A 23105-nucleotide genomic window follows, 5' to 3' on the forward strand; every position below is an offset into this window, starting at 1 on the left:
ATACAATCACACCAATACTGTGGCACACATCCATTTTCACTACCCCCCACCCCCACTCCCCAACCACTGCACCACCCGTCCACTCCCTTCTAACACCCACCATCATTCTGCCACCTCCATCTTATGTTTTCCCCTCTCTCTGCACACTCATGAAGGTTGCCAGGCAGCAGAGAAAGACTTTACATTTTACGCCCCACCATGCCTCTGAGGGTTTTTTGGATATCCTTGTTTACATCATGGAGTGTGCAGAAAAGCCTGCTTAAAGTCTCCTTGGCCATGTCATCTGGTGTTAATGTAAATATTCAAGGCTAAAATAAAGTAAAGCAAAGTAATTAGTATTAACTGAAATTTGGAGTCTTTGATAACCAGTATAATTAGCAGCTTTAATGCTGTCATTGATGGCTGCCATGGTTGTTGACTGTTTCAAGCTTGTCTTTTCCCTCTGTGTGTCAAACCAATCGATTGGTTTTGTCTGCTCCTCCCTCCAACTTTGATGTTACCATTGATTGTTCTCTTCTGCCCCTGAACTCAAAGGTTAGAGGAGCTGGGCTGTACTTCTGGATTGCTTTGACCTTCGCTCTGCACATGCTCAGTGGGTTTGCAGAGCCAAGAGCCAAACAGACATGGTGTAGCCAGGCCCGTGGGTGCGTGACAGCCAGATAACGGTGTGATGTCTTTTTTTTTTTCTTCTTTTTTTTTTTTTTTTTAACTCACCCAGCGAGGATGATGTATATGTGATTGATTTTTCTTCTACCCCTCTCTCTACCGTGCTTCCGCTGCAGTGCACTAAGCAGGACTGAGTCCAGGCTTGATCAATGCATTGTTTTTCTTTCTCAATCACACTTGAGTGAGCTGAAGACACGAAAGGTTACACAGGTGAGGTTTGGCAGGATGGAAGCAGAGCAGAGCTTCTGGAGGCCTCCTCAAGGGCCAATGTATAAGTTTTGTATGGATATTTGTGAAGGAGAGAGAGTCACAGAAATAGTTCATCACATTTACTGTGCATCATACCTTAAGTTTCTCTTCACTGGGGAAATCGTTCTACATGCCCCAAAAAGAGGTTTTTTTGTAAAGTTGCAACATAACAAAGAAGAAAAAGGCAAACCTCAAAAATCATTGTTATTCTTCATTTTAAACAGAAGACTTAAAAAACACTATGTTAAAAACACACTGCTGAACTTTTGCCATTTTCCCCGTCACACGCACCCTATCGACAGCTATTTCGGCTTCCATCTTGCATCCTACCTCACCTGTTAGCTTTCTCCAGTCAGCAAAAGATAATCTTACAATGACTCTTGTTTTTTCTCTTGCTCTCTCTTAATCTTCTTGTATTTCTTTGCTGAATCAGTGAAGTTGCATGTTCAAAACAGCCAGTGTCTTTTCTAGTGTGAAGCAAAACTTTGCTGCAACGTTACGCAGCTTCCCGGATGTAAAAGTTGCATAATGTGGTTTCTCAGCCTCACGATGCGGCTCCAAAAATGCACATGATGGATGTCACTGTGTCATCAAACAAGTCCGGAACGCATAGTATTAAGTTTATAAAGTGACGTAATGCGTCTGTAAAAGTGAGACATTTTATTATTTCATTTAATATCTTTTCATTTTGAATTTGAGGAAACTATACTGTTTAAAAAAAGCAGTAGAGGACATGGGGACAACAGGCAGTACTGAAGAGAAACAACTATAGGAAAATATTGCAACTAATTGTGTTTATAAGTAACAGGTTGGTAACTTGCTTTGCTGTAAAAGAAGCCCCTCAGAGGTCAAGATGAGCAAAGGTTCAGCAGTAAGTAAACAACTGCATATACAAATTGTGGAGCAAGTTCAGAATAATGTAAACTACATTACATAAAAGTCAGTGAGGAATTAATGTGTTTTGATAGAAGGCAGCAAATAGAAAGGTTTTTAACCGTGATTTAAAAGAGCTTGGAGTTTCAGCAGACCTGCAGTTTCCTGGGAGTTTGTCCCACATGTAAGGAGAATGAAAACTGGATGCTGCCTCTTCATGTATAGTTTTGACTGGGAACAGATAGTAGATTTTACCTTGATGACCCGAGGAATCTGGTTGGTTCACACCAAGCCAGAAGATTTTGGCCATTCAGGGCTTTATAAGCTAAGAGCAGGATTTTGAAGTCAATTCTTTGACAGACAGGAAGCCACGGAAAAGATCTGAGGACTGGAGTTATATGATCCACCTTCTTGGTCTCAGTGAAACAGTGTTCTGGACTAATTTCAGCTGTAGAATGGACTTTTTAGGGAAAGCTTTAAGGACAGTGTTACAGTAGTCTAGTCTCCTAAAATATATGCATAGGCAAGTTTATCTAAATCCTGCTGAGACTTCAGTTATTTAATCCTCGATATGTTCTTTAAGTGCTAAAAGGGTGACATGACAACTGTCTTCATGTGACTCCAAAAAGTCAGATCTGAATCCACGACCATGACTACAGCAAGATTTTCTGGCTTTGTTGTTTATTTTGTGTCTAAAAAGTGCCCTGGGATGACGTTGTGAAGTGGTGCAGTACAAATAAAGCTGAATTGAATTTTACACTTTGCTGTTGAAGCTGAGTGCTGACTTTTAATTTTTCTGTTTTGACGCCTAAATCTATTATTTAGTTTTTGTTTTAATTTTCATCTTCATCTTCATCTTCTGCCGCTTATCCGGGGTCGGGTCGCGGGGGCAGCAGCCTAAGCAGGGAAGCCCAGACTTCCCTCTCCCCAGTCACATTTGCCAAATCTGCGGGGGGGATCCCGAGGCGTTCCCAGGCCAGCCGAGAGATATGATCCCTCCAGCGTGTCCTGGGTCTTCCCCGGGGTCTCTTTGCTGAGACCCAGAGGGACGTGCCTGGAACACCTCACCAGGGAGGCGTCCAGGAGGCATCCTGACCAGATGCCCGAGCCACCTCAACTGGTTCCTCTCGATGCGGAGGAGCAGCGGCTCTACTCTGAGCCCCTCCCGGATGACCGAGCTCCTCACCCTATCTCTAAGGGAGAGCCCGGCCACCCTGCGGAGGAAACCCATTTCAGCCGCCTGTATACGAGATCTCATTCTTTCGGTCACGACCCACAGCTCATGGCCATAGGTGAGGGTAGGAACGTAGATCGACTGGTAAATCGAGAGCTTCGCCTTCTGGCTCAGCTCCTTCTTCACCACGACAGACCGGCACAGAGTCCTTATTACTGCAGACACTGCACCGATCCGTCTGTCGATCTCGCGCTCCATCCTTCCCTCACTCGTGAACAAGACCCCGAGATATTTAAACTCCTCCACTTGAGGCAGGACCTCACTCCCGACCCGGAGAGGGCAATCCACCCTATTCCGGCTGAGGACCATGGTCTCAGATTTGGAGGTGCTGATTCTCATCCCAGCCGCTTCACACTCGGCCGCGAATCACTCAAGCAAGAGCTGGATACCATGACCAGATGAAGCCAACAGGACCACGTCATCTGCAAAAAGCAGGTACCCACTCCTGAGGCCACCAAGTCGGATCCCCTCAACACCTCGGCTGCACCTAGAAATTCTGTCCATATAAGTTATGAACAGAATCGGTGATAAAGGGCAGCCTTGGCGGAGTCCAACCCTCACCGGAAACGAATCCGACTTACTACCGGCAATGCGGACCAAGCTCTGACACCTGTCGTACAGGGACCGGACAGCTCGTACAAGGGGGTCCGGTACCCCATACTCCCGGAGTACCCCCCACAGGAGCCCCCGGGTGACACGGTCGAATGCCTTCTCCAGGTCCACAAAGCACATGTAGACTGGTTGGGCAAACTCCCATGCCCCCTCCAGGACCCCAAAGAGGGTATAGAGCTGGTCCACTGTTCCGCGACCAGGACGGAAACCACACTGCTCCTCCTCCATCCGGGATTCGACTATCTGGCGGTCCCTCCTCTCCAGGACCCCTGAATAGGCCTTACCAGGGAGGCTGAGGAGTGTGATTCCCCTGTAATTGGAACACACCCTCCGGTCCCCCTTCTTAAAAAGGGGGACCACCACCCCAGTCTGCCAATCCAGCGGTCCTGCCCCCGATGTCCACGCGATGCTGCAGAGGCGTGTCAGCCAGGACAGCCCCACAGCATCCAGAGACTTAAGGAACTCCGGGGGGATCTCATCCACCCCCGGGGCCTTGCCGCCAAGGAGCTTTTTGACCACCTCAGCGACTTCAGCCCCAGAGATAGGAGAGTCCACCCCTGAGTCCACCATCTCTGCTTCCTCATCGGAAGACGTGTTGGTAGGATTGAGGAGGTCTTCGAAGTATTCCTTCCACCAACCCACTACGTCCCGAGTTGAGGTCAGCAGCTCCCCACCTCCACTGTACACAGTATTGATGGAGCACTGCTTCCCCCTCCTGAGCCGCCAGATGGTGGACCAGAATCTCCTCGAAGCCGTCCGGAAGTCTTTCTCCATGGCCTCGCCGAACTCCTTCCATGCCCGAGCTTTTGCCTCGGCAACAGCCGAAGCCGCATGCCGCTTAGCCCGTCGGTACCCATCAGCTGCCTCCAGAGTCCCACAGGCCAAGAAGGCCCGATAGGACTCCTTCTTCAGCTTGACAGCATCCCTCACTGCTGGTGTCCACCAACAAGTCCTGGGATTACCGCCACGACAGGCACCAACGACCTTACAGCCACAGCTCCGGCTGGCCGCCTCAGCAATAGAGGCACGGAACACAGCCCATTCGAACTCAATGTCCCCCGCCTCGCTCGGGACATGTTCGAAGCTCTGCTGAAGGTGGGAGTTGAAGCTCGCTCCGACAGGGGACTCAGCCAGACGTTCCCAGCAGACCCTCACAACACATTTGGGCCTGCCAGATCTGACCGGCTTCCTCCCCCACCATCTGAGCCAACTCACCACCAAGTGGTGATCAGTTGACAGCTCCGCCCCCCTCTTCACCCGAGTGTCCAAGGCATGTGGCCACAAGTCCGACGATACGACTGCAAAATCGATCATCGAACTGCGGCCCAGGGAATCCTGATGCCAGGTGTACATATGGACACTCTTATGTTGGAACATGGTGTTCGTTATGGACAATCCATGACGAACACAGAAGTCCAATAACAAAACACCATTTGGGTTCAGAGGGGGGGACCATGCCTCCCAATCACTCCCCTCCGGGTCTCACTGTCATTGCCCACGTGAGCATTGAAGTCCCCCAGCAGAACAATGGAGTCCCCAGAAGGAGCACCCTCCAGCACTCCCTCCAAGGACTCCAGAAAGGGTGGGTACTCTGAACTTCTGTTTGGCACATAAGCACAGACAACAGTCAGGACCTGTCCCCCCACCCGGAGGCGGAGGGAAACTACCCTTTCATCCACCGGGGTAAACCCCAACGTGCAGGCACCAAGCTGGGGGCTGATGAGAATGCCCACACCTGCTCTGCGCCTCTCACCATGAGCAACTCCAGAGTGGAAGAAAGTCCAGCCCCTTTCGAGGGTACTGGTTCCAGAGCCCAAGCCATGCGTCGAGGTGAGTCCAACTATATCTAGCCGGAACCGCTCAACCTCGCGCACAAGCTCAGGCTCCTTCCCCACCAGAGAGGTGAGGTTCCACATCCCCAGAGCCAGCTTCTGCAGCCAGGGATCGGACCGCCAGGGTCCCCGCCCCTTGCCGCCGCCCAGCTCACATTGCACCCGACCCCTACTGCTCCTCCCGCAGATGGTGAGCCCACGGGAGGTGGGGCCCATGTAACCCTTTCGGGCTGAGCCCGACCGGGCCCCATGGGCGAAGGCCCGGCCACCAGACGCTCGCTCTCGTACCCCACCTCCAGGCCTGGCTCCAGAAGGGGGTCCCGGTAACCCGCGTCCGGGCAAAGGAACATTCATGCCCAGGTTGGTTGTCATCATAGAGGTCGATGAGCCGTGCTTGGTCTGGTCCCTCCCCTAGACACCTGTTTGCCATGGGTGACCCTACCAGAGGCATACAGCCCCCAACAACATAGCTGCTAGGATCTTCGGGACGCACAAACCCCTCCACCACGATAAGGTGACGGCTCAGGGAGGGGTTGTTTTAATTTAATTTATGTAAGTTCTGGATCATCCATTCTTTAATCTGAACAATGCAATTGATCAGAGTTTGGGTCAGATTATAGTCTCCTGTAGATTTCTGTGATCACTATGGTAACAAATTTGGTTGTTTTTCTATACAGTGGGTAACATATTGAACAGCAGTGGCCACAAAATGGAGCGTTGGGAAAACTGGTATGGGACAAAAGTTGTGTAACTGTTGAAAGACAGATTTTTCTAGAATATTACTAAGAAAGGGAGAATTTGATTTGCAATTTGTAGCTGATCCTGAGTGATGAGTCTATTTATTTAATTTTTTTTTTTTTTGGTAGTGCCTTGATGACTGATGTTTTTACCTTTCTTAGTAAGAAGATCCCTGAAAGCAGAGACGGTTACAATTTCTAAAATATCAGAAGCCACTCATCCTGAAACAGTCTTAAAAAAACCAAGCAGGGCATCAAGGCAGCAAGTGGTTTTTTTTTTTTTTTGTTGGAAAATGATCTCTTCCGGGTTTTTTGGACTGATTTAAGAAAAGTGTGTGATGCTATTCATGTCTCCTCTAAGTGCACACAGAAATGGCATATGTCCTGCTCCTGCCTGGAAATAAAAAAACAGACTGGCAGACAGATTTACCAAATTTTGTAAATAATGAAAGAAACAAACTTGTTAGGGACCTGGTGGGCTAGAAGTTCCGGGGTTACTGACACCAGAGAATTAGTTAGTCTGTCAACAATAATGAGCACTGTTGCTCTTTTCAGCAATGTCATCAGAAAAGAATGACCATCTTGCATTTCTCAGCTCCAGATTATAAATCCTCAGTCTATCTTTATAGATCGCATAATAAACCTGTAACTTTGTTTTCTGCCGCCAGTATTCAGCTTTTTGACAACCTTGTTTTTTTGCTCTCACTAGCATGGGAAACAATGGCTTCAGTGTGTTTTTGACAAACTGGTTAGGCATTTTTGTAGACAATTACAGCACTCTTAAAGAAAACAGGAATGATCAGATCAACATTTCTTCACAATTGCCTTTAAAATATTCAGACCTTTAGAGGTGGCTAGATCTAGATGATGTCCTCTGTTGTGCATTTTTTCTTTCACATGCTGAGTTAGACCAAAGTTATTAAAAACACAACACAATTCTTTGGTTCATGGTGATTAACGTAAATGTTGAAATCAACAACAATAACTACACTGTCAAAGTCATAACAGATTATTGGCAGCAGTTAAGAAAAGTCCTCAACAAAGGTTGCACAGTATGTAGGAAGCCTGTATTTGTTTACAAACAATACAGAAGAGGGGGGATTCCTTTAGAGATCCACATATTCAATTAAGCAAGGTTTTTAAATGGGAATGTATTGTCCTTGAAACTAGCAGCGTGTAAACCCAGAAAAGGTGCAAATAATACCGAAAGGTATGAGATTTAGCACCATATGTTGGAAGGTGAACAAGACCATGTTAAACCACAAACATCATTAATTACTACAGCATGGTTTCATTTGAAGATTACTGGTGCTACACTTGTCTGCCTGCAATCTAGACCTTTCAATGGAGCATTCTGAAGCGGTAAATATAAGACACACTGTTTAAGTGGATTGTCATTTTTAAGACCAGGATGGAACAGCATTTCTTTGCCAAAGGTCCAGTGCTGGTCTCCTCATGCATGCTACATAGAGTTAAATCCTGCCCCACCTTTGTTGGGAAATTTAGATGCTATCAAATTCAGGATGGGCTAATATTTTTTTCATATAACACCACAATTTCTTACTTTTAATGTTTAAAATGATCTCTTGCTTTTATTCTGAATCATATTTTTGGTTTATTCAATATTTAGGACATTTGCACATCACTCCATTCTGTTTTTATTTTCATGCTGTCAAGTGTCTCAGATTTCAGAAATTGGGTTGTACCTAAAGAAATCGTACATCAACTAAATTATAGGTCTTCCCCTCAGTCTCTCACCTGCTGCAGATAATTTTCAGAGCAGCACAAAGACATTGCCTTCTCTTCTTTCTCTCCTTCTCTTCTCTGTCTCCTTACCTTACAAGCAGTCTTCTGAAACACCACAAAGACAATAAGTTAAACAGGAAACAGGCTCCCCAAGCATGGCACACCTCTAAACCGCCGGCCTTAGCTGTGAGAATATAAGGCATCATATCAGACATGAACATAAGCAATATGATGTGTTGATGCCCCTGAAACATGAAAAAATAGCATTGACTATTGGATGGAAGTAATCTACCCTAGAGGGGTGAAGAGTATTATGTAGTCCTGAATTATCTCTTAATAATCACACTTTTAAACCCTGTACCCAAATACCTTGTCATTTAGGAAAAGATAAGTATCTGTGGGAGTGGAAGTGTTCTCCAAAAGCTGGATGTCTGGAGGGGATGAGGATGTACTGGGCAGAGAAGGTTTAGAGGGCTGGGATGGGGTGGGAGCACAGGCTTTGACCAGCGGGTTTCAGATGTCATGGCAAATTCTTTCAGGGGCAAATTACAGGGTTTAACCTCTCTTGTCCCTAGAATGGCAGCATTCTGAATTAACTTCCTTGATAGACACTCAAGCAACATGCTACTCAACACCATTGTTGGGGGCACACTTGATTTAGGATATACTACCCCTCCTCTCAAGCTCTTGAGGGCACTTCAAGATGTTGTTCATGCAGATCTATTGGTGGTCTTTCATGTTAATTCTGCTGAGAGCAGAGCAGTGTAGACCCTCCAAAGCTTTGTGATAGTCAGCATTTTGGTGTGGGGGGGTTTACATGAGTGGCTCTAATTACCTCTTAGCGTTTGTGTTTTGAGTCCGTGCAGGGCTGATTTACAGATAAGCTTCACTAGAAAATGGCTAAAAGACTTGATTGTAATGACTCATGGTATTAGTGGAACATAATAATCTCTTTTAGGCTAAAGCATTCAGTGCCAGTACAAACATATTCATCTGGATTTTTCATGCCCATTTGTGACTGAACATAGTTTCCTTTCAAAGTTTCCTCTCCAGAACACTATCTCACACATATGTACACATAAAGTGTACATATGTGTCCCAGTGAGGTGTAACAGACCTAAAGCTTTCCAAAGCATTTAGCAGCTGGCTAGCAGGTTTACTCCATGTTGCCAGTGTTAAGGGGAGTGCTGAAGCATCAAATGCAATTTCAACCAAACATGTCTCTCAGTAAATAAGCATCACCAAGGTGTGTTATCTAGTGTATACTGATCCACTGTAGTGCTTTCTGTGCTCTAACACTCTGATTCTACATCTGCTTGCCCCCAACCCCACCCCCACCAACCCTCTGATTTCTGTAGCGGCTGCATTTGCCTCCAGACTTGTCCGACACTGTGAGTCGTGTGAGCAGGGGAGAACTGGCAGGAGCAGCCATGGTGGCTTCAGCCTGTGGCTCTGGCACTTCCGGCACCAAACACCTGGACTTCTAGAACTTTCGCACAGTCGCCATGAGCAACCACCACCTGGAATGCTGCAGCCGTTGTCCTCTTTGCTGCAGCAACCAGGTTGTTTCCCCGCCCATACAATGTCAACAGCAATAACCTGGCCAGCCATTGCCACCTGCCAAGTGACCCAGCCAGGGGTTAAGATCTAAACACCCACATCACCTCTGTTAATAACATACACTTTTACTCCTACAGTTCACATTTCATTATGTATGTATTTATATATGTAAAAAAAACATATATTTGTGGATGTAAAAAGAATAAAAAAGTAAATAAATAAAAAAAAAAATATATATATATATATACATATATATATATATATATATATATATATATATATATATATATATATATATATATATATAATGTGTGTGTGTGTGTGTTTTGGTTTTTTTCCCCTCTCTCTGGGATCTGCAAAAAGTGTGATCTATGAGGTGCTTCAAAATGTAGTATGAAAGTATATGAGTGGCAGGCTGGCTGGTGCTTAACCCAGTTTAAAATCCAGCACAGAGAATTATTTAGGGTTTGGTACATTTAGTTTGTTCTTTGTGTTTTTCTTTGCCTCTGGGGATTTTGTTTACAAGTAAAGTGTAATCATGAAATATTTTCCAGTCTTCACAGACTCTCCATCTTGGCAAACATTAAATAATTCAAGTAAGCTCTGGGCCTGCTCTCCAAAACATGAGGCTGCTCCTGTGCTGCTCTACCATTTACATAATTCTGAAGATGCAGATTATTTTCCTGGACAATTAAATGTCCTCTTGTGAAATTAAACACAATTACTATCCGGAACAGAACTCGGCATAATGTTAACTCTGAGGAGAAAAGTGATTTTCCCTAAGAACATGAGAGTCTTATGAATGGCTGATCTCTTTGGTCCCTAACTGGTTTCAGGTTCAAATAGGACAACATCTATCTAACCCCTGAGACTGTGCTGGTAAGTGACATCCACCTCCAGTAAGCAGAGCAGAGCAAGAATGTGGGCAGAGGGTAGGAGAGCTGGATTTGAATGCAGACTTCACACCTCATCAGGCATGTTTGCTGGATGAGCTGCTTTGCCATGACAAGTCCAAAAGAACAAATTAGGTCAAATGGTGAGATGGAGAAAACCAGAAAAAGAAACAACATGAAAAATTAAATGTTTCATTTTTGTTTTCCCCAGTCCGCCACCAATGCCACTTGGAATATTTTTGCCTCTAGAAACTGGCAGTATTGGTAACCATCTGCAACATGTGCTGGGAGATAGTTGCATTACATGACAGTTTCGTACATGAATGGAGCACTCTTATATCAGGTTCATAAGAGAGAAATGACATGCACAGGTCACTTGTACAGGTAAACAGAAGTTTGTGTTGTCAGGATGAAAATAGTTCTCTGAGTTATTGTTGTTGGAAGTTCTGGCATATTCAGGGTATACTTTAAAAGTGGATGAAAACAGAATAAATATAATTTGCCATCCATTCATGTTGATGTACTATTGGTATATCTTTTTAAACAACTTATTAACTCTGGAAAGTGCCTCCGTCACTTTTAAGTTTTTTTTAATGATCAGCACATGTTGATATTGTAAGTTAAATCTGTGCTAAGAAGAACGCCTTGCCTCGTGAAATTGGAGTCAAAGTAGTGTTGAAGTGTGCTTGTTTAACTGAAGTTAAATAAATGGCATTTCAGCATTTTTTTCCCCTCCTAATTTGTGGCAGTTTTGTCAGACTCCTCCACGGAGATGTCGGTTGGGCACTTTGCATTACAGTCATACATCTGTCCATAATCATGCTGTGTAAGTATACAGTTTCCAAATCATTTAAAGCACAAGGGCAGCTTAAAGGCAAAAACAAAATTTTACATGGTTTTAACACTAATTTAAAGTGCATTAGTTATTGTAGTTATAAGCTGTTATTCCGTTTTAGATCCACAAACTTCAGCAAAACATGTGAAAGCCACATTGATAGTCGGAGAAGGTACATTTTATCGGACAAAGAGGTCGCTGTACAAACAAAAACTGATTGACTCTGCGGAAGTCATTTTTGAGATACTAAGACAGTTACAAGAGAGCAAATGTAATGAACACCACACTCAGAATACGGAGAGAATCACCTCCCATTTTTGTCCCACTGTTTTTAATAATGCGCCACGGAGATGCTACATTGTTTGAAAATATATAACACGTATGTACTGGATGTGACTTTGGTTTGATCTTCCATTTGAAAGCTTAATGAAGTTTGAGTGTTTTGCAGTTTTCGCAGTCCTGCAGGTGTTCGGATTTTCCCTGCTGCAACACACCTGACTCAAATCAATGCATAACTAGCAGACTGGTGCAGAGTTTGATGTCAAGCTCTGCACCAGTCTGCCACTTCAGTCAGGTAGGTATCAGGATGTCTTGCAACAGGGAAACTCTGAACGCTCTCAGGACTGCGGCCCTAGAGGAACGGAGTTTACCACCCATGGATTAACGGGTTGAACACTGAGGCCGACCAACTTTTAATCTATTATTATCCTTTATTTAATGTTTTCTATCTGATCAAATACTTGGTGAATGGTGATAAATTTAATCAAGTTTTTTTCCAAAACCTCCAAGTTTATTGACTCTTTAATTTAAAACTATTGTGATTCAGAGTATTTGTTTATGTCCTTTTGACCTCAGTGGGTCAAGCCTATAAAAATCCAAATCCAAGAAGATACATTTCCATATGTTCTTCTTTAAATAACCCTTTACTTCTTTTCATGGTAGCATTAGCTTTTGTATTAAAAGAAAATGAAAGTAATGCTGTGTTTTTTGCTTCGATCAACCAGGTTTTTCTAATTGATGAACACCCAGTAAGTTCTTTATGATTTTTTCTAACATATCACTTCAGACTTTTTTCATTTTAAGCTTTATGCATGTTAGTTGATGTTGTTAAAATAACACACAAATGATTTGAGTTAGGTTAAAAGTATAAGGAAAAGTGTAATTTTCTCAAGGTGCACAGAAGGGAGTGTGGCACAAAACTACAGAATGCATGTAGATATGACATGGCATTAAAATAGGCTTCTTTTCTTTAGAAGTCTGCTTTTTGCTATATTTAACAGAAATGATCTGTAATGGTGCATAAGATGAGCATCATGCCATTGGCATATTTAGAAGTCTCCATTTTTAAATATCTTATAGGAAAATGAAAAGCATAAAACTGACAGCAAAATTTAGATGAAGACTGCGTCTTTGGCAGCTGCTATTCTTTCTATTAATTCTTGCTGTTTTCCTTTAGGTACTTCACACAAATCATGAAAAAGCCTCATAAAATACCAAATGCAGGGGGGGAGTCTTTGGTCTAATGTACAGTTAAGCAATAAGACATTGTTTGATTTTAAAATGATGAGAAAATGTTATTTTGTTTGTTGAAACCATACATGCATACACACGAACAGAGGATGTAAGTGCTGACATTGAAGAGGAGTATGTGAGCTTCTGGTCCCTGCTGTGGGAACTCTGATGAAGAAGCAAAGTTCTCCAAAACTTTTTCACAAAAACTTTCTTTCTTGCAAGCAAGGATTCCATTTCAACCATTTCACTTCAAGGCTGTGTATTATTTAGACTCATACTAATTGCAGTCTTTCCTGCATTTTGAATATCTCTTTTATTCCCTCTGTAATATTAATGTTCTTCTTCTGTCTCTTTGCAGTTGTCTTTTCTGTCTTCCTTCCACACTCGGAACGATGTTCCTCCATTTCTGCAGTAAACCTGATTAAATCAGAGTGATGGTACTAGCTATGGGGGAAAAAAATCTGATTAATTTCCAATCCTCTAACTTCTGACTGGACTATTAAATATTGAGTGAGGTGCAAATTCATAAATTTAGCAAGACCGTTGGTACCTTTTCATGCTGTGTGAATGTTACCTGACCTCAGTCTCTCCTGAATACCTTTTCCTTTTAGAGATGGTCTCTCACTCTACCTACACACCCCTTTAAATGCGCGCACACACACACACACACACACACACACATATAACCCCCCTGCTGAGGCAGCAAGTGAAGCAAAATAACTCACTCTGCCACACAATCGCTCCTCTGCCTCGCTCTAGGCATTGACTGCTTTATTCCATGGCTTTTTTTTCCCTCTTCTCTGCTCCCTCCTCCTCCCCCTTGTTGCTTCTGTATTTTTCTTACCATCGTAACGCTACTAAAACAAGTGCCAGGGATGGTGAATTGCTTGACCTTTCTCATTGTGTGGTGGTGTTGTGTGGTCTGTGTCGACTTGGTTCAGCCCTATACATCAAGAGAGGTTTGTTATTTTGGACACCTTTGTTTGGAGAGAATTTGAAGTGTTATGTGTATTAAAAGCTGTTATAGTTACATTAGAGCTATGTTGCATTCTGTCAGAATCTGGTCTTTATCTGCTCTGTAAAAACTGACACAGTATTGACCAGGCAAAAAAAAAAAAAAAAGCTTTCTTTAAGACACAATTTTACTGTACAAAATGTTTTATAGTTTTCACAAAATACATTTAGAAAGCTCCATTTTAAATAAAATTAAATTGAAATATTTAAGAGACAGCGTGTAGACGTTTTTATCTCAGAAGCAATGCTCAGACATAACCCAGTATGTGTCCATGTTCTACATACACACTGAAATAAAAATGCAAAACTCAAAAGAGCATGACAGATGATGCTAGAAAAACCCTCCCATGGTCTTCAATTATAAATAAGGACTGCAGGGTTCGACTGCAAGTCTTCCGAACTCGAAGCCAATGTAATTGAACAAAATGTGTTTACAAAATTTTGCAACACAAGATTTAAATCTTAAAAAAAAAAAGCAAAACATTGTGTACTAGATGAAATACAAAGGCTTTGGTCTGTTTTACAATCAACAATGATTAAATCTGATATGTACTTGTAAACAACTGCCAAACACTTAAGTTTAAAACTCTGTCAAGCAATGTTTAATCATAATTATAGGAATTAAATATTTCTAGTTGCACTTTTTTTTTCTTTTTTGACCATAGGACACTATATTACAACTATAGCTAAGAGACGAATTGTACCTGACCCTAAAGAAATGTATTTTATGATGCATGGAACATTTATAGAATATTCTTGGGGATATAAATGAAATCAACTTTTATTGGAGAAATCTTTCTGGAAGATTTCTAGGGAAGACAAGTACTTTACATTTTGACATAAACAAACTGGATTATATCGAAGACGCAGTCTACCATTTACAGACTACAGGTATTCTTTTACACCTGTTTTGCACATGTAATGTTCTTCATTGTAATCTAGTCAATCCAACCACCGAAGCAAGAGGTCCAAGGCGTGTTGCACGTTGCATCGTCTTTGCACACTTATGGCTGCTGACAGTGATCCAAGTCAAATAAACCAACAAATGCAGGCCAGTACCAGAGGAGCCGCTACCGCAGCCTCAGTGGGTGGATCGAGTTTGTGTTTCCTCTGTTAAATATCCATTCATAAGAAATGAGACCAATAAATAGTTTTCTTTCTTTTTTTTTCTTTCTTTTTTTGGACACAGTTAAAAGTCTTCCCTCCAGCTTTTCATCATAATGATATGCAACAGCGTCCAGAGACCATGCAAAGGCTGGTAGAAAGTCTCGATATAAGCAGATTAAGAGATAGTCATGGCAGAATCTCTCGGGTTCTCTTCTCGCAAACAAACGCAAGACCAACATGGTTTTCTAGCAGTCCATCTATCAGTACTTGATCTTTGTTTTTGTTTTGTTTTTTTCTTTTTTTGTTTTTTTGTTTCATATTAACATACAAATGGCCATTTACAAACACACCAGAGAAAAAAAAGGAAACAATGACTGAAGTTGGAAATAGAAAAAGACATAAGTTTTTGTTCCATAAAAATTTAACACGGGGCACTTTACAGAGGTCCATTTTTTTCTGTCTTTCAATAGTTGTTCTCTCTTCCAAGTCCTCATTTAAATGTGCCTGGAGCTACATAATAGCACACTGTCCCATTGGAAAAACAAAGCCCAGACGTCCCAAGGTTCTCCAAGAGTCTTTCTCTTCCATTCTTCCTTCCCTCCTCTCCTCTCTGTTGCCTCTCCTCAACCTCTCCCAAAGTCTTTACTTTCCTGTGCCGTGTATGTGTGAGGAGCACTGACAGAGGGCGATGGTGGAGTGGGTTCTTACAGGGTGAAGTAGCTCTTTTCTCTACTGTAGTCTTGACCAGTACTGAGACATGTCAGGCTCGCTCCCTGGGACTTGGACAGGGACAGACACTCCAGGAGAGATGAGTCCTGCAGAGACACAAGAGAGAAATGGGTCACTAAAACGTTAAACAAAAATCAAACTAAAAGAAGCCTAAATAAGATAAACAGATGTACAATCGGAGTGACAGCTAACACCAGAAAAGAGCATTGTACTTTGAAAGCTTGCAAAATAGGTGAACAAGCATGAGACTGCAATGAGTCACAATGCTCTGCACAAGGCTGCTCAGTAAAATGCTTGCAAGCCTGATAAATCAACGCTGTGGCAATGGCATTTAAACAGAGAGAGTACAACAGCAAATGAATCAAATTAATTAGCAATTTAGCACAGAAGAAATGTGGTTATGCATGATTAACTCTTCATGACCATAACCGGTATATATGGCTTTCAGAAACAGCATCCTAATGGGGTGGAACTAAACTATGTGCTGGAGATGTGGGATTGACATGATGGCCTAGAGTGGCAATGAAATGAACTGCATTCATGCTCCTGCAGAGAGAAAATGATATGAGATGTAGAAATATTGACCCTCAGACATTTAAACCATGAAGTCTCTGGAATAGACTGGATGGAAAGGCAAAGCCGCTTTGACACATCATGAATTAAAGATGGCTAAAGTACCGCCTAATTACAGGAGAGGTGGCAGATGTTTGAAAAAGTGCATTTCTAGATAGCATTAACTCCCATGGATGTTGGTAAACAATAAACTTTCTGCCTACCTGTTGAGGTGGTACCAGAAGTGGTCATTGATTGGCTGTTCATATGTGCCTGCATATGAGGGGGCGTGTATGTTTCGTAGCTCCGCCCATTCACAGGCGGACTGGTAGGCAGCATGCAGGAATAAGAGGAGGTCTGGCTGGGCTACAGATGAAGAGAGAATGTTACATTAGCTTAGCCATCCATCGTTTTCAGCTCAGTACCCAATAATGCCTTCATTTTAAATAAGTTTTGTCTTTTTTTTTTTTTTTTTTTTTTTTCTTTTCCTGGATACAATTTTTACACTCTCCCTTTACTCTTTCTTTGTTGATCTGGCCAAGCAACAGCTGAAATTACTTTTCGTGTGCTTGATTTAACTCTTTTTAATAAATGCAATCATGAAGAAAGGTTCCTTAAATTTCTATGTGGCCTTTTACTTACTTGCATAGGTAGATTGTTCGCCATGGTGAAACTGGGCATGGGAGGCAACGCACTGTAAGTGTTCGTGAGCGCAGAGTCAGGTCTACCCAGCATTGACCCCGAGGTGAAAGAAACTGTGAGTGAAACAAAAAAAAAAAAATTAGGTTGAAACAGCTGAAATCTTAACACAAACACACACACAGTCCTCTGGTGTGAGGCTCATCTTATTAGCGTTCAGCAGTGCGTGCATGAGGTGACGCCTTATTTGACAAGTTGATAGGCCCGGACAGATACTGTACCGTGTGTGTCTCAGGTGATTGACTTGTGAGCATGAGTTTCAGCTCTGCCAGTGTGCCCTCGTGCCTGATTCGGTAATTACGCAGATAGTCAGCTGAGAAGTTTTACTCAGTCAACCATTAAAAGAAAAGCAGTGGCGCTTCTTCATGTGAACTAGAGCGCACAGCTACTGAGGCCTCATCCCACTCTTAAGTAAATCCGCAGACATAATAGTGTTTGGTATTATTTCACTGGGATCCCGTCTAATTTTGATCCCCTGACAGTTTAATGTGTAGATGTTATTACAGTAACAGTTTAGCTAGCCTGTATGACAGGGGCAACAAATTCATCTGGCTGTGCTGCTGTTATGTGGTGCAAAAGTTGACAAATATGTATTGTATATTATATATAGCGAGAGAGTTGAGGGTGTTGTGTAAGATATTTTTTGAGGCAAGGCACACATTTTTCACTAAAAAAAAAACACAAGGCGCACCACAAACCAAAATGTTTTGTTTTGTTTTGTTTTTTTAAGAAGTCCACATTAATTCTATAAAGACACAAAAAGAAGGAATTTTATTATCTTTCACTGGGGTGTGTTTGAATGAACACAGAGCTACTTTTTAGACCAATTAGGGGAAGTTGGCTAATTTCTCAGGGCATACCTGATAATCTCTCATGGCACACTAGTATGCCACAGCACAGTGGTTGAAAAACACTGGTGTAAGAGTGTGTTGTACCAACCCGGTGTGGTGGGTTGTGGGATGGCCTGGTATACGCTGGTGCTGAAGCTGCTGCTAATGGGGATGTGACTGGAGGAGTTGTTGGCCTGCCTGCGCTGGTTCCGCAGCTTCTCCTCTCGCCTCCACTTTGCTCTTCTATTTGAGAACCATACCTATAACAACAATAATAATTTTTAAAAAAAACAAAAAAAACGTATTATTAATAATAATCATAATAATAATAAACCTCGTGGTTTTAATAGAGGTCTTTTTTTTTTTTTTTAAAGAAATGCTAAATTTGTAAATATCCACAAATGAACAGTTGTTTATGGACTACTCACTTGTATTCTTGCTTCTGGTAGGTCAATTTTTGCTGCTAGCCTTTCTCGTGCAAAAACATCTGGATAATGAGTTCTTTCAAACTCTAAAGGGAAAAAGTTCAGATCAAAGTGTTAGGGGGAAAGAGGGTATTTTTGATAGAAGTTATCAGTTATTGGTTGATTAAACGTGTATTTGAAATGGCTGTCTAAATATTTTTCAGGTCTGAGTAGTTTCCACAATTTTTTCTTGCCTTTAAATTCACTTGTCATGATTTATGGAATGTTAAGATAGCCTAAAAATAAACCACAGATTGTCTGACCTTTTTCCAGTGCTTCAATTTGCTCCTGTGTGAAGGACGTGCGATTTCTCTGTAGTTTCCTCTTGAGCTGCAGACGCATCTGTGTCTCCTCTGAATCCTCGCCGTTCGAGCTGATGGAGTTTGTGTTTTCTCCCGCGCCGTCCTGTTGTTGGCAGCCATCTAAGAGTAGAGAGGGAAAAAAAACGCTTAATGGAAATATACATTCACTTAAGCTAATTGAATAATTAATTATCGGGCCTCGTGTTGCATCAGCCTACAGCTAATTGTACAGACCGCAGCGCTACATAATTAATTAAGGCCCCATCATGGTTAATTTAATTCAAAATTGGAGGAATTATTGCAATTTCTCTCTAATGTTGCCAGATGACAGGCGGGTGCCTGCTTGAAAAGGAGTGGTGTCAAAAAGGCTTAACAGTTAAACTGTTTATAAAATATTGTGGGAAAAACAGGCTGGCGAGGGAAAGGTTGCGCGCACTTATCGCATGCACACAATAGAGTGTGTTCTCAAAAGGTTAAGAGAAATGTGACAAGATGTGGCGAGCCTCCTTTCAGAGCCTATGAAATGTATTAAAACCCCAAACTCTGTACCCCCCCCACCCCCCCCCCACCCCACACCCCCCCTTTTTTTATTTTAGGACAGAGCAGTGCCTCAATGGTCGTTCCCATATGGGCGTTGGTAGAGCCATTGAGGTGACCACCAACTTTTGAATAGGAGAAGACGCTTTTCAGAATGATACAATGCCTTCAGGAGTAAGGGAAACCATTAAACTATGGACACAGCCAGGGACGAGCAGTGAGCCCTCGGTGGGTGTAATATATGGGAGGGGAGCTATTGGAGGAGATGACAAAAGGATCCTCTCTCTGTGGAGACGCACAAGCTATAGTGCTTTGGCATTGTGCGCACGAGGATCCCAGTCAACAGAGCTTTGAGTCCAGTGTGTTAACCCTTATCCACTACCATCATTAATCACGTCCCCCGGCCAGCTACACGCCAGTCAGGATTTCTGTCTTCAATTGGAAACAAATGAGTGAGGAGAGAGCATGCAACCCCCTGAACAACCAAAATAAGGCCAATCTATTCACTGCTCCTGCTTGTCCGCGGTGGGCCCAAAGGCCCCTTCAGTTGCAGGGCGAGGCTTATCGACTAATGTCTGTCTTGTTGTTGGACATCATTATCACACCGAGAAGTTAATGCGAAATTAAGCAGCGGGTGCGTTGATGAAGAGAGATTTATGTAATATCTCACTGATGTCTGTCTGGCGCAATGAGTTAAAGTAATGTTGTTGCAGTTTAGTGTTTTGATTTGTTTTGTGTTTGGTTTTGCTTTTGTTTGTTGTCGTTTGTTTTTAGATGTTTTTTCTTGGGTTTTTTTGTTTGTTTTTTAATTTTGCTTTTTGTTTTTTTGCTTGTTTGTTTGTTTTGCTTAAGAATTGAGGTCTTTTTAAACATACACTGTACGACAACAAAAGAAGCATTTAAAGCCACCAAATCAATTTGTTTTTAAAAGTTGTTAAATATTTGTTATTAATAATAATAATGATGATAATAATATACTGACGACATTTGAACAAATTCATGTTGGTCCAAAAGGAGGGATAGTGTAACTATATTTTAGTCAGTAGAAGAGACCTGATGCGACACTTTTTTTTTTCCTTCTTTTTTTTTTTTGACAATTTCCCTCTCTGCGTAATACACAGAGTATTCATCTGTAGGCCACGCTATTTGTATCCACGCTATTTGTTTCTTCACTCCGGATAATCCATAAAAAGGAGTGATTGTGCAGCTATTATCCGTCTGCCAGACCCACTGACGCTAGGATGGGATTTGTTTTCTTTATAAAAGCGCTGGGAAATAAACTCATTCTTTAGTATCACGATGTCTCAGCCAGTGAGGCGGAAAAGCAGGAAAAAAAGGAGATACCGAACCAATTGCGGCACCTTTCAGCTGCTGAGACTGGATCAAAACACTCTTGAGAAACCGCTTAAAACTAAAAGAGAAAGTGAGAGACTAAATCCTATAGATGGGATTTGCAGCCATATAGCCAGCGAATGAGAATGAGAAACAGATGAAAGACCAGATCGGTGCGAAGTTTTTTTTTCTTCCTCTCTCTCTCTTTGGATAGACTTGTCTTCTTCTGGGCCCCTGTCGCACTTCATGTAGCTTTTATACGTGCTTACTCGACTGTCTGATGAAAAACATATTTTCACTCCTTTGAAACAATAGTGTTAGCCAAATACTTCAAAACACAAATAAGTACTTCAAGAACTCATTACTTATCATTATGATGATAAGCTATTATATAAATGCTAAAATATAATGGCGTTTTTCACAATTATGCAACATTATTATTATTATTATTATTATCATTATTATTATTATTATTATTATTAATTATTATTAATAATAATAATAATAATAATAATAATAATAATAATAATAATAATAATAATAATAATAATTGCAGTGTGTGTATTTAGGAATGAAAGTGATGTTTCTTTCTTTCTTTTTTTTTTTTATCGGAAAGTGAGGGTGGGGGTGGGGGTGTCGATAAGATCGGAAACCCTATGAAGTAGAACACCTTCCACTGCAGCCGTACCATCTCCACACTCCTGCATGTTGCCATAATGAGACACAAAGCCCCTTCTAATGAGCAATTACACGTAGTGCGGGCCGTTCCCATAACCAATTATTGCGTGTGAAGTAAAACATTCCTTTGTACTAATATCCCTGCACACTGCTCCCCAGCTCTGCCTCCTCATCGGGAGGGAGGAAAATGCAGGCCGTTGGATGGACACCTTTGCTGAAAGGACAAGCCGCTGTCACGCACATCCATGTCTGGGACAGTGGAGGTATTCAAACTGCATACATGGCCTATGGCTTCCTCTATTGGACGAGGCTTAATTGGGGGTCTTGTTAGGGGCATCAAAAACACGCCATTACAATACCTGCCTGCAGAAAGAGCCCTTTGGAGGAAACACTGGCAGAATTTTGTCATTTGTCATTGCAGTTCTGTGGAGTTTGTCCATCTATCCTTAAACAAGCCAAATAGTTTTGTAACTGTATCTAGAGCCTGGACTCCCAAATCAGAGCTAGAACACCGGGAGAAATCCTCCTCTGATACAACCCCAAGAACCACATGCGTCAAGGTGTCTTCATCGCCATTGTGTGATAATGAGGCTCACCTTGGTTGGGCTGCCCTGGCACTGATGTTCCGGGGTACCAGCCGGGCCGGGTCCCCCAAGTTCCTGTCTGACCGTTGAGCATTCTCAGCTTGTCATACATGCCATCTGCGCCCATCTGTTGCTTTTCACTAGCCAGGTTGCGGAGGACTCTGTTTATTGATGACACCTGAATGACAAATTACATATGATAAAAATCAGGATTAGGATTAGAATGTGTATCTGCATGCAGAGAAAAAGACGTGTATGCGACCGGAGGGCAGATAATCTCAATAAACCAGGGAAAAAAAAAAAAATTTCCGCAAGCACAAAACTGGCACGTTGTCCTAATCGACTGTATGGATGATCACATACGCATTATGCCTGCCCTCTCCCCACCCCCATGCAATCCCCCTCCCTACTTCACTTTGCAACTCAGTGTATTTAATAAGACTGAATGGTTGGATGCCCATCTCCTTTTCCTCCACTGCATGAGAAAAAAGTCATTTCATGTGGCAAATTAAATCATGCACACAACTTCCAGTAAATACACTTACGCTGGGTATGTTGTCGTTGGTGCAGATCCCCTCTGACAGAAGCCTATCACGGATCTCCCACGCGAAGATTGACGGACACTCCCGCTTGTACTGCGCTATTTTCGCGACCACCTCTGGAGTGGCGACCCTGGGCTTGCTGCCGCCTATTGCTCTCGGTCTTATGGAGCCAGTTTCATAATATCTTCCCAGGATCTTGCTCACGCAGCCGTTGGATACCTGGATAGGAAACAAAAGACACAATTCACATACATTATTTATGACTATTAGCGGAATTTCTAAGATGGCTCAAATAATTATCACCTTTTCACTGTCCAGCACTTGGACTTCATCATGGGTCTATAACACAGAAAATATGCCTTGAATGGTATATTAGGCTGTTTTATTATTAATACTATGATTGTTTTTTATTTTATTTTATTTTTTGTAGTATAACAGGCAAATTACTTTTCTGTTTTGGCCTTAATTATATTTCCAATGAAGGAAAAAAATATAAGTAATAATATGTCTTGTTTGAAATAGTCAGAAAATGAATCTGTATTATACACACAATACGGAATAACTATCGAAAACCTTAGTGTTAAGTCGTTCCAACTTTGCTCCATCAGCTAATTTACAATCAAGCAGATTGTATCCAGCAAAGTCTGCATTACCCTGTTTTTTGGAAAGAAGAAAAAAGCTCGAGATTATCACCTGCAATATCCTGGAGATGTCGCAGGGTCGAGCACCACTGTGAGCAAGTTCAACTATTTTCTGCCTGGTGGAATCCGGCAGCGGTCTACCATTAACAAACACACCACCAAGCTGGTTTACGCCACTGTGACCTACATGGGGACAAAAGCAACGGAATCAACACATCACACACCACAGCACAGCACCAGGTAAAATGTATGAGAAAGCAAATGGTTTTCTCTTAATGGTGGAGAGAATGGTTAAAGCGCAAGCCTAACCGAGTTAAAGATGCAACATGAAGGCAGCATATAAAC

At 42.3% G+C, this 23105-nt stretch overlaps 2 protein-coding genes across 2 annotated transcripts in view; one reads left to right on the top strand and one right to left on the bottom strand.

Moving 5' to 3' along the window:
* elp4 (elongator acetyltransferase complex subunit 4) overlaps positions 1-9635 on the top strand; it is a gene marked incomplete at its 5' end in the record, with an annotated part of 71125 nt that extends 61490 nt beyond the window's left edge. Inside the window, one exon of the mRNA XM_079239772.1 lies at positions 9308-9635. Within this exon, the coding sequence (XP_079095898.1) occupies positions 9308-9436 (129 nt within the window). The 3' untranslated portion in view covers positions 9437-9635. The remainder of the gene's footprint in view (positions 1-9307) is intronic.
* Positions 9636-15599: 5964 nt separating this feature from the next.
* pax6b (paired box 6b) lies at positions 15600-21704 on the bottom strand (the record flags this gene model as incomplete). The annotated part of the gene is given in 8 exon segments (XM_079261718.1): positions 15600-15685; positions 16376-16517; positions 16794-16906; positions 17786-17789; positions 17791-17940; positions 18109-18191; positions 18408-18566; positions 21590-21704. Coding segments are annotated over 8 exon segments (852 nt in total).
* Positions 21705-23105: the final 1401 nt, after the last annotated feature.

The sequence above is a fragment of the Telmatherina bonti genome (genome assembly GCF_933228915.1).
Source record: "Telmatherina bonti genome assembly, chromosome: 1".
NCBI classification, from domain to species: domain Eukaryota; kingdom Metazoa; phylum Chordata; class Actinopteri; order Atheriniformes; family Telmatherinidae; genus Telmatherina; species Telmatherina bonti.